At 45.9% G+C, this 20,000-nt stretch overlaps 1 protein-coding gene across 1 annotated transcript in view; it reads right to left on the bottom strand.

Annotated features, from left to right (window-relative positions):
• The window catches only part of cadpsa (Ca2+-dependent activator protein for secretion a), a 136,570-nt gene that overhangs the window by 64,703 nt on the left and 51,867 nt on the right, over window positions 1-20,000 (bottom strand). The window contains exons 8-10 of the mRNA XM_048255721.1: window positions 5,718-5,829; window positions 4,500-4,639; window positions 663-729 (exon numbers count right to left, since the gene is read on the bottom strand). Coding sequence (XP_048111678.1) covers window positions 663-729; window positions 4,500-4,639; window positions 5,718-5,829 — 319 coding nt within the window. The remainder of the gene's footprint in view (window positions 1-662; window positions 730-4,499; window positions 4,640-5,717; window positions 5,830-20,000) is intronic.

The raw sequence follows: 20,000 nt of genomic DNA, 5'->3' as shown, positions 1-20,000 counted from the left end.
ACCAAGCATCTCCTTTTTTCTAACATTTCTTTTGAAAAAAACAACAAAAAAAAAACACCAGTGGAGACAATAAACTCAAACAGACAAGCACACAAACACACACAAGAACACACACAAGCACACACACACACACAAACACACACACACACACACACACACACACACACACACACACACAGAGAGAGGAGGCAGAGAGAGAAAGAAATGGCAGCAGTCTATTGACTAGTGTTTGTCACTTGCTGTACATGTGGCTGGGAGCTACGTGTGAGGAGCATTCAGCAGGATGCTTTAGCTGGGAGTGCTGGGGCCTCTGCTTCCCTTTGTCAATCTCCCTGTCAAGTGGTGGCTCGCGGACATGTTCTGCCCCGCCACAGAGCAGCAGAGGCAGACAGCGTACCGCGCTCAGAACAGGGGGGACGGTACAGAGACAGAAATAAAATGGCTCCAACAAAGCTCTGTGACATGCAGTATTAACGGCTCCATCCGAGTCCCACGCGTGTCAGGACGCAAGACAGAACGCCGCACGTGTTTTGACACTGTAAATAAAATACAGCGGTACCGGTTTGCAGGCATGAGAGGTGCCACAGCATACAACTCAGAACCCTGCAGAACCCTGCAGAACCCTGCGGAACAGAGACGGTGACTGACCGGAGAGGTCTTACCTGCACCAGGACAAAGAACCTCTTCTTCCACCTCTTCCACACATTCTTCCCAATGGTCCACAAATACCTGTGTCAAGACATCAAGCGAAGCATATCAAATTAATATGTACATACACTAGTAAACTGCTGAAGTGATCTACTGAACTGATCAAATTGTCCAAATTTGTGAAAGGTGAAAACTTTTGTTGGGAACCTCTAGGACTGATATGATATTTTCAGCACTCTTTCTGTGGCTCGCCATTATTGGCTGTGTCATATGTTATTACTGATGAACAAAAGACAAGTGGCGCTGAGCATGCTTCCACACTGCAGGTCTGTCTGATGAGCTTTCACTGCCCCCTGGTGGCTAAAACACTTAGCTCTTCAACCTACATGGTGAGAGGGTATCCACCACACATGGATATTTATTTTTTTGTCAAATTCTGACAAAAAATGCTTCTTCTTGTAAAGACAAAATGATTGACACATCCAGAAACATGTGCAAATCTACACTCTATGCCACAATCTGAGTTGGCCAGCAGGGGGCAGTAAGAAGGGCAGACTAATGAAACCCAGCAAGATGGGTCAGTACCATCTGACCTGCATCTGCACTTATCACACTGTGTAATTATATTGTTACTGTGCAGTACACCAGATCCATCACTGATAAGGATGCATACTCACTAAGCCCACCCACCCTCAGACTCATCCCACTCATCCACTACATACTCATCACACACTCATCCACTACATACTCATCCACTACATACTCATCCACTACATACTCATCACACACTCATCCACTACATACTCATCACATACTCATCCACTACATACTCATCACACACTCATCCACTACATACTCATCCACTACATACTCATCACATACTCATCCACTACATACTCATCACACACTCATCCACTACACACTCATCCACTACATACAGTACTCATCACACACTCATCCACTACATACTCATCCACTACATACTCATCACACTCATGCACTACATACTCATCACACTCATGCACTACATACTCATCCACTACATACTCATCACACTCATGCACTATGTACGGGCCACAAGGCTGCTTTGTGGGGCGCTGGTGGCACCAAGGCCAGCAGAAGGTTTCTCAAAAAAGAACATCAAGGGTATTAAGGCCTTTGCCTGGGTCCAGTGTGTGCATGTATGTGTGTGTGTGTGTGTGTCTCTCTGTGTGTGTGTGTGTGTGTGTGTGTGTGTGTGTGTGTGCTTGGGTTGGGCCTGCCCTGGGTACCGTTGCAGGGCTCCCCATCCTGTCGCTCTGAATAAAGAGACACCCGGGGCTAGGGCAGGCCCAAGGTTGCTAGGAAACAAAGATGGCAGCAGTGGGCATGCAGGAGAGCCAGGCAGCCTGGCACAGGGGGCACCAGGCTCAGAACCCCCTCCTGGCAGCCTGGCACAGGGGGCACCAGGCTCAGAACCCCCTCCTGGCAGCGAGAGCAAGAGGAGGAGCAGCATAGGAGGAGGAGGATGAGGAGGAGGAGAGGAGAGGGGCAGGAGCAGCAAAGGAGGAGGAGGAGGAGGAAGAGGAGGAGGAAGACGGCACTACAGGAAGCATATGGGCCTGTGTGATGAAGGCAGACAGACAAAGCCGCCCGTTTAAATAAGACCCTGGGCAAGCCCCGGCACTTACTGACACACTCTCCTTCTCTCTCTCTCTCCTTCTCTCTCCCTCTCTCTCTCTCCCACCCCACGCCACTACTGGCCAGCCCAGTCCAGATGACGGGGGGGAAGATTGCATTAGTGCGGGCCTCCGTCTCGCGAGCGTTTGGCTGTCGTCTCCTTGTCGTCTCTGGCCATCATGTCCCTCATTACCGCGCGCTCGGCCTGGGCCCTGATGAGCGGCGAGAGAGGAGGGGGAGGGTCCCTCTCGTCTTGACAGGCAGGAGCTTGCATGGCTGACACGTCCAATTAACGGTCCATGTCAATTAGCCCTGATCATGCACTGCGGCAAAACTGCCCCTTTCCTTCACTGACCACTGTGAGCTTAGCCGCTGTGGCTTCAGAAATGTTCTTTCAGTCAGCCTGAGTGTGATGAGAGAGTGTGTGTGTGCGTGACGAGAGAGTGTGTGTGTGTGTGTGATGAGAGTGTGTGTGTGTGTGATGAGAGAGTGTATCTAGGAGCCCAGTCACTGATACTGGGGGCTCTTGGGATTTCAGAGCGTTATTACAATAATGACCGCAAGCAAACAAATGACAGCAACCTCAATCAATGAGGCCCAAGTGAACTATCATTAACAATGAGGCCCAAGTGAACTATCATTAACAATGAGGCCCAAGTGAACTATCCTTAACAATGAGGCCCAAGTGAACTATCATTAACAATGAGGCCCAAGTGAACTATCATTAACAATGAGGCCCAAGTGAACTATCATTAACAATGAGGCCCAAGTGAACTATCATTAACAATTATTTGATGTTCTGATGCTTTCTGCATTTCTGCACTGCCTGCGTTTTGGTGACACTCTGGGCCAGATGTACGTACATTTGCAAACGTAGCGTTATCAGCGTCATGGACAAACCGCAGATTGCGAACGCTGTCAGACCCAAGTTTCCGTCGTATTTATCAAACTAGTGTAAACTGCGCCTTTATCTGCCTTTCTCCTCCCATAAACACAATTTACGATCGTCCACAACTGAACGGCAGAGCCTACATACAAGCACAGTTGAATGAAGTTAAGTGACAACATTAAAAAGAATCAAACGTTTAGCGATCATTAAATAATACCATACATGATAAGATGTCAACAAGCAGGGAGATAATGAAGATCAGTAGTTTTACTCAAATTACTTGTGCACGTAGGCTATGGAAGATTGGTCAAATCTAGCAAGTAGGAAAGTTTAAGTGAATGACGTGAAAGTGAAAGAAAGACATTCGAAAGGCCAACGAAAGTTAAGGTTGCTTTTGATAGTACAAATACTTACAAAACTGGTGCTCTAAATTGTGATTCTGTTGTCTTTGAAAGGTTCTCTTATCGAGGCATTAAACTGCAATTTGGATTGCAGTTCAACACCTGCTTTTACAAGGCGGAAGTATTTAGGCGCAGAATAGACGTGCGCTTTCAGGAGCAGTCTTTGTACATACCATGGAATACATAATTAGGCGCTCTTTACTCTTCCCCTCCCATCTTTTTACGCTAAACTCCCACTTTCCCCTGGATCCTCCCATGAATGCATACAGTATGCATGACACGAAAAACGCAATTAGCGCTTTTACATCATTGTGGCCTGTTTGTACATACCTCGCAATGATTTTACACGCACATTGCGAAACAAATACGCCTGAAGTGGGTGCAAAAGCATTAGTACATCTGGCCCTCTCTCTTTTCAAATGGTCATGCCAATAAAGCATATTGAATTGAACTTAGTTGGATTGTATACACACACTCTCCAGTGTCTTTGTTCAGGCTTTTGTCTACATCCAGGCCATCAGCTGGTGAGACACCAGAGCGTCTGTCCCACATGTGTTCTGAGCATGTACGATGTTTGTGGCATGAAGTGTGTATGATAATAATATACATATTCATATTCACATATACATTACAATAGGGAATATGTTACATTGAAATATTGATCTGGCAATACAGCATCTTTGTTAGCTCAGTGCGCTTATTTGTTCTTGTGTCACATGTGATCTAAAATACTACTAGCCTGCGACTGTGACCCTGCATCCCAGACAATGCATCTCTCTAGGGTGAGATATAACACCAGTGTGGATGCATGACCATCCTTCATCCACCAGATGGCAGTAGAAGACTATTTCAACGCTGTCTCCCCAGCCCCCTGCACCTCGGATCCCAACAGACTTACTTACCCACAGTGCTTCATGTTCTGAGGCTTATCCATGCGAACAGCCAGTTTGATCTTGAGGTCACTATCCGGGCAGCCTTTGGAAACGGTCATTTTGTGCAACTCCGCCTGCTTAGGGCTGTTGGGTGTGGGGTGCAGGACCACCTAGGAGACGACCAGAAAGAGAGACCCGAGTCAGGCTGGCAAACGACCAGATAAAATGCATAATGTATAGAATACTGGTGACTTGCATTTCTCAGAGCAATAATAAAACATTGCTCAGAGCAATAATAAACCTTGCTCCAGTAAGTGCATCTTCAGGCGATCAAGTTTATTACTATACAATTGAATTTCTATAGAATTTCATACTAATTCTCCCTTAGATGTGATTTTTGGTTCTTCCCTACTGTTAGTGCCTTAAGGACACTATAAATAGTGATGCTGTGTCAGAGCCATCACATCCAATTACATCTGAATATCTCCATGGCAAACTTCAAAAGCCCTGAGTGATTTGCATTTGGGGACAGAAAGTGATTTCTTATCGGAGCTTTGGAGAGAGAGAGAGAGTGAGTGAAAGAGAGAGAGAGAGAGAGAGAGAGAGAGAGAGACGGATCTCTCAGATGAAAGAAGAGCCTTCCTTTCCTCATCATCTAATGGATCATAGCCGGATCGGAGTGCTGATTGGTGGGGAACTCTGGAAAACCAGATAAGAGTTTTTTGGAGGGACAGTGGAGGATTATACAGCATGTCTCTGTCCACACAAACAAACACACACACAGTGGGGGGTTGGACAGGTATTTCTTCTTTAGATGAGGATAGTGCATGAGTGTAGTCGGAGAGAAAGAGGCTGTTTTCAGAATGGCCAAGAGGGGGCATGCAACTTGACTGTACTTCACCACGGTCAACAGCCTCTCAGCGCTGTGGAGTACAAATTAGATAATGGTGCTCAAGCACGGCCATGTCACTGCATTTAGCATGAAAATTACATATGTGTGTGTGTGTGTGTTTGTCTATGTGTGTGTGTGTGTGTGTGTGTGTGTGTCTGTGTGTGTGTGTGTGTGTGTGCATCACTCTTACCCTGCCCAGCTCTGTGTGTGTGTGTGTGTGTGTGTGTGTGTGTGTGCATCACTCTTACCCTGCCCAGCTCTGTGTGTGTGTGTGTGTGTGTGTGTGTGTGTGTGTGTGTGTGTGTGTGTGTGTGTGTGTGTGTGTGTGTGTGTGTGTGCGCGTGCGTCACTCTTACCCTGCCCAGCTCCTTGTCCTCCAGAGCCAACACACCGGTGCTCTCGGTGAACAGCTTCACCTTGACGGCCGGGAGCGGGTGAGTGGTAGTGAAGTCTCCCTGTGTCCCCCAACTGCAACACAGACAAGAGAAGAGAAGAGAGGAGAGAAGAGAAGAGAAGAGGAGAGAAGAGAAGAGGAGAGAAGAGAAGAGAGGAGAAGAGAAGAGAAGAGGGGTCACAGCACCCATGTTAATCAGTCTCATCAAACTCAACTGAATTTCACAGAATTAGAAATGAGTAGAATGGACAGGCACACTCGTGCTCTGGTCAGGGCTTCGTATTTAGCTGGCTAGCTTAATGACACTCGTGCTCTGGTCAGGGGCTCGTATTTAGCTGGCTAGCTTAATGACACTCGTGCTCTGGTCAGGGGCTCGTATTTAGCTGGCTAGCTGAATCACTTGACACAAAAATCAATATGTTCCTTCTAGGCTGTTTTCTTGTGGAAACAAAATTAGCTTTCCCTCAACGCATTATTGAGGGAAATTGTTATTTGCAATTAATGGCCCTGCCTGCGTGTGTGTGTGTGTGTGTGTGTGTGTGTGTGTATCTGTGTGTGTGTGTGTGTGTGTGTGTGTGTGTGTATCTGTGTGTGTGTGTGTGTGTGTGTGTGTGTGTGTGTGTCTGTGTGTGTGTGTGTGTGTGTGTGTGTGTGTGTGCGATGCGTGTGTGTGTGTGTGTGTATATCTGTGTATGTGTGTGTGTGTGTATCTGTGTATGTGTGTGTGTGTGTATATCTGTGTATATCTGTGTGTGTGTGTGTGTGTGTATCTGTGTGTGTGTGTGTGTGTGTGTGCGTGTGTTCTTCTCTATTGCATATACAGGTGTTGCTCCCTGGCTCCTCATCAGTCTCTGCGTGTGTCAATCTCATAAGCCGTCCCTTGTGTCCTCACCCATTCAACCTCCCCATCTAATTACAGTGTATATCTTTGTGTGTGTGTGTGTCCTCGCCCATTCAACCTCCTCATCTAATTACAGAATGAGTCACGGTGGCGGCGTGTGGAGGACACTTGTACACTGGGCGCCACGGAAACATCTGGCCCTCCTGCCGTGGTGACGCGGCTGAACGGGTGGGTGCCATCGCCAGTCGCCTGAGGCACCCCGACCGATCGCAAGCCACCGCACCGCACCGCGTTGAAGCCCTTCAATCTCCAGCGTACGGAGATTCACACTGGCGTACTGATAAAACAGCATCAGAGAGGCTCAGCGTATCTCATGTAACTGGACCCTGGTACACTGGTCACTAATCAGCCCACTCTTAGCTCCCCATAGGTTTACCTATGTTCTTTAAGAGGACATGCAACATGTATATTTATGTGATAACCCCTTTTAACCCCTTGGTATCGACCAGGAGGCTTTAGGGACACCCTCCATGTGTGTGTGTGTGTGTGTGTGTGTGTGTGTGTGTGTGCGCATGTATATACAGTATGTGTCTATGTATGTGTGTGTGTGTATGTGTGTATGTATGTGCGTATGTGCGTATGTGTGTGTGTGTGTGTGTGTGTGTGTGTGTGCGTATGTATATACAGTATGTGCCTATGTATGTATGTGTGTGTGTGTGTGTGTGTGTGTATGTGTGTGTGTGTGTGTGTGTGTGTGTGTATGCATGTGCGTATGCGTGTGTCAGTTTCAGTGGAGCATAGGGAAGATGGGGTGATGGAGTAGGCTGCCATAGCAACCCTGTGCGTCGAATCCCCGGACATCCTGGGGGTGAGGCTGGGGGCACATGGACGGAGCGCGTGCAGTGAGGCCGAGCAAAGCCAGGATAAATATAGCACCACACGGACACAGAGGAGAGGAGAGGAGAGGAGAGGAGAGGAGAGGAGAGGAGAGGAGAGGAGAGGAGAGGAGAGGAGAGGAGAGGCTCGCAATCACTCCACTGAGGGAAGAGGGATGGGTAGTGGGATGGAGGCTGGAGACAGTGCAAAGGGAGGGGGGATTGTGTTTGTTTTTCAGAGCATATGAAAGGCCACTCTTCTCTTCAGACGCAGATAAGATCAGACTCTCATGGAAACTCAGCTACTCGTTCTTCTATCAGTTTTTTTAATTAGATTTTTTTCTTACCGCGGTTGAAAAGCAAGGAATTACCGCGATTCCACGGTATACCGCTTTAAACCCCCCTGATTGCGAGTTATTTTGCGAATTGCGAATTTTGTGCCACGGTCACACCCGATTAGACAGCCACAGCAAAGATATCACTGGACCAAATGCTTCAGACATGAAAGAAACTAGATGTACCGCATAGCGGTACAAAATATGACCGCCACTCAGTCCTGTAAATCCGTTCCACGAAAATAAATCACACTAATCAATGTGTCTCCATCTTTTACTCCATCCCCCACTCTTGAAACTTTTGTGTATGCTTGTTTGCCATACCTGTGTGTGTGTGTCGCTGGCTGCACAGAAAGTAGCCTACTGGCTGCAAAAGGTGAATAGATTGTAGAATAGCCAAAAAAAAGTTGTAGCATTGTTATAAAACCTTTAAAATCTCTAAACAATCACAAGTAGTGCAGTTCATCCCAGTTCATCCATTGCAACTGGATTGATGAAAGGTCACTTACACCTGTAAGGCTACATTGTATTTGGGAAAAGCAGAAGGTATCAGCATAATGTATTTATTTATTTATTATTAAACAAAACAATCCCTGTCAGTTCCATGTAGTTTTCAACAGCTATCAAGAAGAGGGCATGTCATGGTTTTTGTGAATGTTTCTTCTTCTACATGTATAAGTTTAGTCATCTAGTTCATATGATATTCAGCTTTATTGTCAATGCACAATTAAATACCAGTAGTCTAAAACAAATGCAGTTTTGCAGTGGTGCAAATAACTGACATGTCCAAAAGGACCGCCATGAAATGCGTTGCTAGACTGTTCATACATTTTAGCAGCCTGACCAGGATTGAAGAGCTACCGTCCGTTCTTGTTCGTGCAAATAATAGGCTGATTCATGTTCCCATGCATTTTGCAACTATGAGGATCCATGGTTATAGCAACACCCACAACAAGTCTTCCTGATCCTAGCACTCACCAGCCGTTTTAAACTGACAAGTAACTGTTAAAAACAGCACTCCACCGGCCGCACTTATTCTTACTGTACTCTAATGTTTTTTTAAACTGTCCTAAAATTGTGAGAATTGTTCTAAAACTTACTGTTTACCATGTTGTTAGTCGCTTTGGTTAAAAGCGTCAGCCAAATGTAATGTAATGTAATGTAATGTAATGTATTGGATCTGTCTGGCTTTCGCCGCCCAGCCCTGAATCCATGGTAGGCACCCGCTAAATATTGTTTCATTTTTCACGATTGAGATATCCGCGCGCACTGGCGCCGTCCCCCCATAACGTCTTAAGCCCCGGTTTCAGAGCTATTGACCGAAATGCAAAAATGCATAGAAAGGAGTTACGACAAAACCGTGACTGTTAACAAACTATATAAGCTATAAAGGTAGACCCTATGCTAGGCCTATTACACAACATAAATGGTCACTAGGCTATGCTGGCGACCCAAATAAAATCTCGCCGGGGACCAATGGCTTACAATATCAAGCGGGACTTAAGCTGCCACCTCTTGGCGAAAAGTTAATAGTTTTGCATATCAGTAGTAATACACATTTCAGCAGCTGTGTTAATCATGGAAAGCGAATGAAGTGGACACTTCTAAATGAAACCCAACCCACTGTACAGTAGCTCAAGGCCTGTGGCTAAAGCAGCCATAATGAAAGCGTTATCATTGTTTGGATACTTCACAAACACGTGTTTTTTAATCGCATGACTACAACTACGGTACCAAGCTGGAATCAAAGCACATCGACTCCCCTCTCACACCTAAACACGCGCCGAACAAACAAAAGCATCTCAGTCTCGCGGTAGCCATAGGCAAAACTGTCTCGGACCGGTGTAAAGTTGGTACTAAATCATCCATCGCAAAGAATGATTTTTGTAGCACGTGCAACAAATATGTGTAGGTACAGCCCTGCCTGGATACATCTCTCAACGCAGCTCTAAAACATTTGGTTTAAATGGAGATGTAGATCATCACGGGTGCGTTAATAAATCTACATTGCGGCGAGTTGACACAAATTATTCACTTTGACGAATACGATGCTAACATATGGACATTATGTGTGAACGACACTGTGCACATGAACAGAATCTCTTAAACCATGTCATAAGATGGTTTCTCACATTACACATCACAACATTACACACTATGTGCACACATGTGCAGGCCAATGTTTCACAGAATTTTTTTCAGTGATGACAGTGACGAGCTCAGACCCACATGCACAGAGACACAGACACACAGACACAGACACAGACACAGACACAGACACACACACACACACACACACACACACACACACACACACACACAGACACAAAAGATACAGACACAGACACACACACACACACACACACACACACACACACATACACAGACACAAAGATACAGATACAGACACACACACACACACACACACACACACACACACACACACACAGACACAAAGATACAGACACAGACACACACACAGACACACACACAGACACACAAAGATACAGACACACACACACACACACAAAGATACAGATACACACACACACACACACACACACACACACACACACAAAGATACAGACACAGACACACACACACACACACACACACACACACACACACACACACACAGACACAAATATACAGACACAGACACACACACACACACACACACACACAGACACAAAGATACAGACACACACACACACACACACACACACACACACACACACACACACACACACACACACACAGACACAAAGATAAAGACACAGACACAAAGATAAAGACACAGACACACACACACACACACACACACAGACACAAAGATACAGACACAGACACAGACACAGACACACACACACACAGACACAAAGATACAGACACACACACACACACACACACAGACACAAAGATAAAGACACAGACACACACACACACACACACACACACAGACACAAAGATACAGACACAGACACAGACATACACACACACACACACACACACAGAAACACAAAGATAAAGATACAGACACACACACACACACACACACACACACACACACACACACAGCCTGGGATGTTACACCGCTTTTTTTCTTACATCACAAGAAAAAGCAAGGAATTACCAAGCGATTCCACGGTATACCGCTTTTAAACCCCTGATTCGTGAGTTATTTTGCGTGCGAATTTTTGTGCCACGGTCACACCGATTAGACAGCCACAGCAAAGATATCACTGGACCAAATGCTTCAGACATGAAAGAAACTAGATGTACCGCGCTAGCGGTACAAAAATATGACCGCCACTCAGTCCTGTGTAAACTCCTCCACGAAAATAAATCACACTAATCAATGTGTCTCCATCTTTTACTCCATCCCCCACTCTTGAAACTTTTGTGTATGCTTGTTTGCCATACCTGTGTGTGTGTGTGCGGCTGCACAGAAAGTAGCCTACTGGCGCTGCAAAGGTGAATAGATTGTAGAATAGCCAAAAAAGTTGTAGCATTGTTATAAAACCTTTAAAATCTCTAAACAATCACAAGTAGTGCAGTTCATCACAGTTCATCCATTGCAACTGGATTGATGAAAGGTCACTTACACCTGTAGGCTACATTGTATTTGGGAAAAGCAGAAGGTATCAGCATAATGTATTTATTTATTTATTATTAAACAAAACAATCCCTGTCAGTTCCATGTAGTTTTCAACAGCTATCAAGAAGAGAGGGCATGTCATGGATTTTTGTGAATGTTTCTTCTTCTACATATGCATAAGTTTAGTCATCTAGTTCATATGATATTCAGCTTTATTGTCAATGCACAATTAAATACCAGTAGTCTAAAACAAAATGCAGTTTTACCCAGTGGTGCAAATAACTGACATGTCCAAAAGGGCCGCCATGAAATGCGTTGCTAGACTGTTCATACACATTTTAACGCCTGGGCCAAGTTGAAGAGCTACCGTCCGTTCTTGTTCGTGCAAATAATAGGCTGATTCATGTTCCCTTGCATTTTGCAACTATGAGGTCCATGGTTATAGCAACACTTACAACAAGTCTTCCTGATCCTAGCACTCACCAGCCGTTTTAAACTGACAAGTAACTGTTAAAAACAGCACTCACCGACGCACTTATTCTTACTGTACTCTAATGTTTTTTTAAACTGTCCTAAAATTGTGAGAATTGTTCTAAAACTTACTGTTTACCATGTTGTTAGTCGCTTTGGTTAAAAAGCGTCAGCCAAATGTAATGTAATGTAATGTAATGTAATGGTTAGTCTGGCTTTCGCCGCAGCCTAGTCCATGGTAGGCACCCGCTAGAAATATTGTTTCATTTTGCGATTGAGATATCCACGCACTGGCACGTCCCCGCAACGTCTTCGCCCCCCGGTTTCAGAGCTATTCGAAATGCAAAAATGCATAGAGGAGTTACGACAAAACCGTGACTGTTAACAAACTATATAAGCTATAAGGTAGACCCTATGCTAGGCCTATTACACAACATAAATGGTCACTAGGCTATGCTGGCGACCCAAATAAAATCTCCTTCGGGAACCAATGGCTTACAATATCAAGCGGACTTAAGCTGCCACCTCTTGGCGAAAAGTTAATAGTTTTGCATATCAGTAGTAATACATTTCACGCAGCTGTGTTAATCATGGAAAGCGCGAATGAAGTGGACACTTCTAAATGAAACCCAACCCACTGTACAGTAGCTCAAGGCCTGTGGCTAAAGCAGCCATAATGGCGTTATCATTGTTTGGATACTTCACAAACCGCGTTTTTAATCGCGCAGACTACAACTACGTACCAAGCTGGAATCAAAGCACATCGACTCCCCTCTCACACCCTAAACACGCACTTCGAACAAACAAAAAGCATCTCAGTCTCGCGGTAGCCATAGGCAAAACTGTCTCGGACCGGTGTAAAGTTGGTACTAAATCATCCATCGCAAAGAATGATTTTTGTAGCACGTGCAACAAATATGTGTAGGTACAGCCCTGCCCTGGATACATCTCTCAACGTGTGCTCTAAAACATTTGGTTTAAATGGAGATGTAGATCATCACGGGTGCGTTAATAAATCTACATTGCGGCGAGTTGACACAAATTATTCACTTTGACGAATACGATGCTAACATACGGACATTATGTGTGAACGACACTGTGCACATGAACAGAATCTCTTAAACCATGTCATAAGATGGTTTCTCACATTACACATCACAACATTACACACTATGTGCACACATGTGCAGGCCAATGTTTCACAGAATTTTTTTCAGTGATGACAGTGACGAGCTCAGACCCACATGCACAGAGACACAGACACACAGATACAGACACAGACACAGACACAGACACAGACACACACACACACACACACACACACACACACACACACACACAGACACAAAGATACAGACACAGACACACACACACACACACACACACACACACACACATACACAGACACAAAGATACAGATACAGACACACACACACACACACACACACACACACACACACACACACAGACACAAAGATACAGACACAGACACACACACAGACACACACACAGACCTGGGGATACAGGACACACACACACACCTGGGGATACAGATACAGACACACACACACACACACACACACACACACACAAAGATACAGACACAGACACACACACAGACACACACACACACACACACACAGACACAAATATACAGACACAGACACACACACAGACACACACACACACAGACCAAAGATACACACACACACACACACACACACACACACACACACACACACACACACACACACAGACACAAAGATAAAGACCTGGACACAAAGATAAAGACACAGGACCACACACACACACACACACACACAGACACAAAGATACAGACACAGACACAGACACAGACACACACACACACAGACACAAAGATACAGACACACACACACACACACACACACAGACACAAAGATAAAGACACAGACACACACACACACACACACACACAGACACAAAGATACAGACACAGACACAGACATACACACACACACACACACACAGAAACACAAAGATAAAGATACAGACACACACACACACACACACACACACACACACACACACAGCTCGGATGTTACACCGGCTTTGCTTTCATTAGGTGCTGGCAGGCTCCTGACAGGCTGCTAAAAGCTAATCTTGTTGGTTTGTTCTCTGCCTCTGTGTCTGACAGCTCCGGGCGAGGTCCATGAAGAGCCTCTGATGAAGAATCATGTTGGGAGCAGTGAGTGTGCTGAATACTAACAACTGTCCTGACTCCATTCCTGCACAACCAAGCTCAACAACATGGTCCTGACTTACCTCATTCTCACACAGCTCCAGTTTCTACAAATTGACCCCACAAAACTTGCACATTTTGACCCACACACCTCAACCCTACATAAATACGACACAGCGCCTATTTGGAAACGTTATCACCACACAACTCCACCCCACACACCTCAATATCACACATCACAACTCACACACACACACGCACACACACACACACACACACACACACACACACACACACACACACACACACACACACACACACACACACACACACATTTCTTAAAGGCATGTTTGTCCTTGAGTCATCACTAAATGGCTGAGCATTCACATTCAGAAGCGCAACAGCAGCCATGATACTATGCTCTGAGTCAGGAAGGAGTGAAGGAGAGAAGTGTTGATGAAGAGAGAGAGATGGAGAGAGAGAGAGGAGATAGAGAGAGAGAGAGAGAAAGAGAGAGAGAGAGAGAGAGAGAGAGAGGGAGGGATGCCCCATGCCGTGGCCAAAAAGAGCAGAGGGCACCACCATCGTGTTGTTGCCTAATCAGTTAACCAGCAGCAGCTGTTGCTAATGTGTCTTCTGCAGGCCGCTGAGTGGCCCACAGGGGAGGACAAATGAAGCCGATTAGCGAAATAGCGTATGGGGGCAGGGTAAGCGTAAGCATAGGCAGAATAAGCGTAAGCATGGCAGGAGGGCAATGGCGTAAGCGCGGGAATAGCGTGGCGGCGGCTTGAAATAGCCTGCGCATAAGAACAGAATAAGATAGGGGAGGACAAGGGTAGGGTAAGCATAGAACAGGGTAGGCGTAAATGTAAGCATAGGCGCGGGGTAAACGTGATTCAAGAAAGCCGGGAGGGGAATGGCGCAAGCGTGGGGTAGAATGGCGTGGCGCAGCGCGGGGCAGGATAGGCGTGGCGTGGCTCAGCCAAGATTGCCAGCTCAAGCGCGGGGGTGGCGTGGTGCAGTGCTGGGTAGGAGTAGCGTAGCGCAGTGCTGGGTAGGGCAGCGTAGCGTAGCGCAGGGTAGGGTAGCGTAGCATAGCGCAGGGTAGGGTAGCGTAGCTCAGCGCAGGGTAGGGTAGCGCAGTGCTGGGTAGGGTAGCGTAGCGTAGTGCAGGGTAGGGTAGCGTAGTGCAGTGCTGGGTAGGGTAGCATAGCGTAGGGCAGGGTAGGGTAGCGCTGGGTAAGGTAGCGTAGCGTAGGGTAGGACTCTGGAGCGGAGGCCCCACTGGACCCCAGCTGGAGACCTGAGGCTCCTCAATTCCTCATAGGAGGTTGATGTATAAAAGATGACCCCCCCCCCCCCCTCAGGTCCTCAGTCTACCAACTATTTAATTCAGTCCATATGTCCAGAATGTGTCGGAAAAGTTCAGTGGGACTCCATCTTCTGCTGCACTTTTACCCCAAACCTGCTGATGTGTGGAATCCAAAAATGAGAACCAAAATATAAGGATGTGGAGAGACTGAAATGGTTCTAATTGAAAGAGGCTCTTAAAAGGGAACCCACGTGTCCTTACCAGAGGACAAGTTCAGAGCCATTGTGATCTTTCATAAGCAAGAGAGGGGCTTCAGCATCAAGGGAGTAGGCGAATGTTCGGAAAGCGTACCCCTTATAGGTGGCTCTGAGGCTAATAGTCAACCACTCAGAGTACGGTTCCATTCCATTGACCCCCATTCATTTTGGCTTCACTTTGACATCAAATAACGTGGCATCTGAAGCGTTTTAAGCCTTTATATGGTCGTTCTCTATTTCCAGACAAATACAATATTGTGTGACTGCCGTCATAGTCTCGTATATCACTTTACGGGTCCGTAGTAATTTTTTTCTAAACCAAGGCTAAATATGATGTCATGACCATGCGACTTTGCGTCGCACACGACAAAAGTAACCATATTCTCTAGATAAGAAACTCGAAGGCTATAAGCTATTTAGGAAAACATTGAGGAAAAAATAATGTTTAAAAAAGTGATGTTTTGTTGGGTTGGTACTACGTTGAAATAAATCACCCACCAAAGGCTCCACTCGAACTCGGAGCACTCTGCACGTTATCAATTTTCTTAGTGTGGCTACCAGACGACTTACTGTGTTATTGTGACTTATGTCTTACATGTTTCACTTCATTTATTCCCTGTAGGACACTTTGCGGCTCTGTAAAAAGTGCTTTACAAATAAACTTTACTCAGCTACTTAGTTTTTTCATGACAGATATGCATGTTGAAGAGTACCAAGACTAATCTGTAATCAGAGATTATCTGTAGACTAATCTGTACCAGTATTACACTTTAATTTTTGTCCTCTCCACAGAGCTCTGAGTCAGGGGATGCTACCCTCTCAGCTCTCTATAGGTCTCAGCTCAGAGACCAAGGCTCAAGTCTCAGCTCGCTATAAGTCTAAGCTCTCTATAGGTCTCAGCTCTCTATAGGTCTCAGCTCAGAGACCAAGGCTCAAGTCTCAGCTCTCTGGTCTCAGCTCAGAGACCAAGGCTTAAGTCTCAGATTTCTGGTTTCAGCTCAGAGACCAAGGCTCAAGTCTCAGCTCTCTATAGGTCTCAGCTCTCTATAGGTCTCAGCTCAGAGACCAAGGCTCAAGTCTCAGCTCTCTGGTCTCAGCTCAGAGACCAAGGCTCAAGTCTCAGCTCTCTATAGGTCTCAGCTCAGAGACCAAGGCTAAAGTCTCAGCTCTCTGGTCTCAGCTCAGAGACCAAGGCTCAAGTCTGACACTAGTTGCGTTTATATGGACGCTTTTTGGTTTTCAATTAGATTGAAATTAATCTGATTAAAGATTTCAACCCAACCGTTTACATGAACTAAATAAACCGATTGGTGTTTAATCTGGGTTTACATGGAACAAACATTTAATTTTTGAAGCTCCTAGTTGTATTGCCGCCATGGAAACTCATTTGTTTATATCACTGTTCATTATTACCTCACAGAGAACACCTGCACAGAAAGAAGAAATGTACTCCAACAATCTGAGTACCTGTTTATATGGATGGATGGAGTTTTCAATAGATCGGATTATCAGAACAGAGTACACCTCCTCTCTCGATCCGATTGGAAATTTAGTTGGATCGTGGTGAATCCGATTGGTTGAGGTGTTTGCATGAGGCGTTTTTATTCTGATTGAGCCATTACTCCGTTTGTAATCAGATTAAACGTATCCATGTACATACAGTAAACAGGGCTGGTGCCACTGGTCCCTCAGGACTGCTTGAGCTCAGTGGCGCCCCCAGAGTTACTACTCTGCACTGCAAGGTGCTGCGCTGCTGCTCACAGTCTAGATGCCTTGTTTCTCCCTCTGGGGACATTTCTAGGCTCCTGCTGAGAGCTACTGCAGCTACTACACTAGTGCCTCAGACTGAGGGAGACAGAGGCGATGAAAATAGCGCTAGAATAATGACAAGGAGAGAGGGGTGTCTCTTGGGGTTGGCTTTAATCATCTAAAAGCCAAATTTAATCACAGAGGGAAATAATACAAGTAAAGCGTCTTATCGCCTATCTATTCTTTTCTTTTCCCCATCTCTCTCTCTCTCTCTCTCTCTCTCTCTCTCTCACACACACATATTATTCACAGCACACATGACTCACGTTCACACTCACCATTTTACACTCCCCCACTTTTAACATAAGTTACACATAGGACTTCACTTCTCTCCTCTCTCTCTCTCTCTCTCACTCACTCTCTGTGTCTCTGAAATAGTCCTCTGTCATTGGGGTCAGGTTAACAGCGGGAGGTGTTGCTGGGCTCATAGCTGGCCTGTGTGATCTGCTCTCACACTCTCAGTCCCCAGACGCTCCCCCTGATAGCCCTGCTGTGCCACTGGTGGCCTTGAGGAGCCCTGGTTATCCATCAGTCCACCGTCAACACTCACAGCTCCACCATCTTGGATCCATCACACATACAGTACAGTACTCTCAGATCCCCATCCTCTGCTCATCACTGACATTCCCAAGTCATCCATCCACTATCAGTAACAGTGCCCTATGCTAGTTATTCATCCATCCACTATCAGTAACAGTGCCCTATGCTAGTTATTCATCCATCCACTATCAGTAACAGTGCCCTATGCTAGTTTATCATCCATCCACTATCAGTAACAGGCCCCTATGCTAGTTATTCATCCATTCACTATCAGTAACAGGCCCCTATGCTAGTTATTCATCCATTCACTATCAGTAACAGGCCCCTATGCTAGTTATTCATCCATTCACTATCAGTAACAGGCCCCTATGCTAGTTTATCATCCATCCACTATCAGAAACAGGCCCCTATGCTAGTTTATCATCCATCCACTATCAGTAACAGGCCCCTATGCTAGTTATTCATCCATCCACTATCAGTAACAGGCCCCTATGCTAGTTTATCATCCATCCACTATCAGAAACAGGCCCCTATGCTAGTTATTCATCCATCCACTATCAGTAACAGGCCCCTATGCTAGTTATTCATCCATCCACTATCAGTAACAGTCCCCTATGCTAGTTATTCATCCATCCACAGTCCACATCCACATTCATCCATCCAAACATTCCCAATTCCCATCAACTGTCCTTTACCAAACATTCCCAATTCCCATCAACTGTCCGTTACCAAACATTCCCAATTCTCCTGAACACTCTGTATCTGGCCATCCCCACCCTGTCACGTATCCCCAGTCATCTACACTGACGGTTCCCCTGGAGACGCTGCTCCTCCCCTCGGAGCCCTCCCTCGAGTCCAGCGAGTGGAGCGGGCGCTGCTCCTCCCCTCGGAGCCATCCCTCGAGTCCAGCGAGTGGAGCGGGCGCTGCTCCTCCCCTCGAGTCCAGCTAGCAGAGCGGGCGTCCTGGTGGAGGGAGCTCATCTGGCCAGCCGCGGTTCTTTGATGAGATTAAATGCTGAGAGAGAGAGGGGCTAACAGGCTACCTGACCCCAATAGAAAGGACAAACACACATACACACATGCACAGGACACACACACACAAAAACACACACACACACTCACGCGCACACACTGCTCCAAAAGGCCAAAGCTTCGTGCCATTTTTGGGTGAGCTGATACGGCATTATTTAAGGGAAAATTCCATTTGAATGGTGTAACTAATTCAATTATTTTAGTCGTGGCAAAAATAAACTTATCATTGCTGACTTATAACATAAATCTTGAGCAACACTAACAAGCTACAGCTCTCTATTTTAATGTCCTCCTTTAGATGGCGCTGTAAGCGCTAGAATCCTCTCACAAGCCATGTTCATAGATTACAAACCAATTACTGATCATGCTTTTGACCACAAGCTCTGTCTGTCTGTCTGTCTGTCTGTCTGTCTGTCTGTCAGTCTATCCATCAATCTATCTTATCAAAATTACCTTTCATGCAATGATTTTTAGGTCAGGTTGAGCAAATAGGGATTGTAGATTTGAATTTGATTTAAGTTAAAGATAAAAATTATGCTTTGCACATGGGCAAGAGGTCCATATTGAACCATATTGAAGGTCCATCGTTACTGAAAGACTTCTGTGAGTGTGGCCACCTCCTTTGTATAGTGGGCATTCAGTGTGTGTGTGTGTGTGTGTGTTTGTGTGTGTGTGTGTGTGTGTGTGTGTGTGTGTGTGTGTGTGTGTGTGGACACCTCCTTTGTATAGTGGGCATTCAGTGTGTGTGTGTGTGTGTGTGTGTGTGTGTGTGTGTGTGTGTGTGTGTGTGTGTGTGTGTGTGTGTGTGTGTGTGTGTGTGGTGTGCGACAAATGTAGAGGCTGACACAAGAGCTCTCACTCACCATCAAGGCCACGCGTCTCCCCCACGAGGCCAGAGCCAGCACACATACACACATACACACACACGTGCGCACATGCGCGCACACACATACA

This window comes from Alosa alosa, chromosome 10 (genome assembly GCF_017589495.1).
Source record: "Alosa alosa isolate M-15738 ecotype Scorff River chromosome 10, AALO_Geno_1.1, whole genome shotgun sequence".
NCBI lineage: Eukaryota > Metazoa > Chordata > Actinopteri > Clupeiformes > Clupeidae > Alosa > Alosa alosa.
Note: the sequence above shows the minus strand (reverse complement) of the source record. Positions and strands in the feature narration are given on the sequence as shown.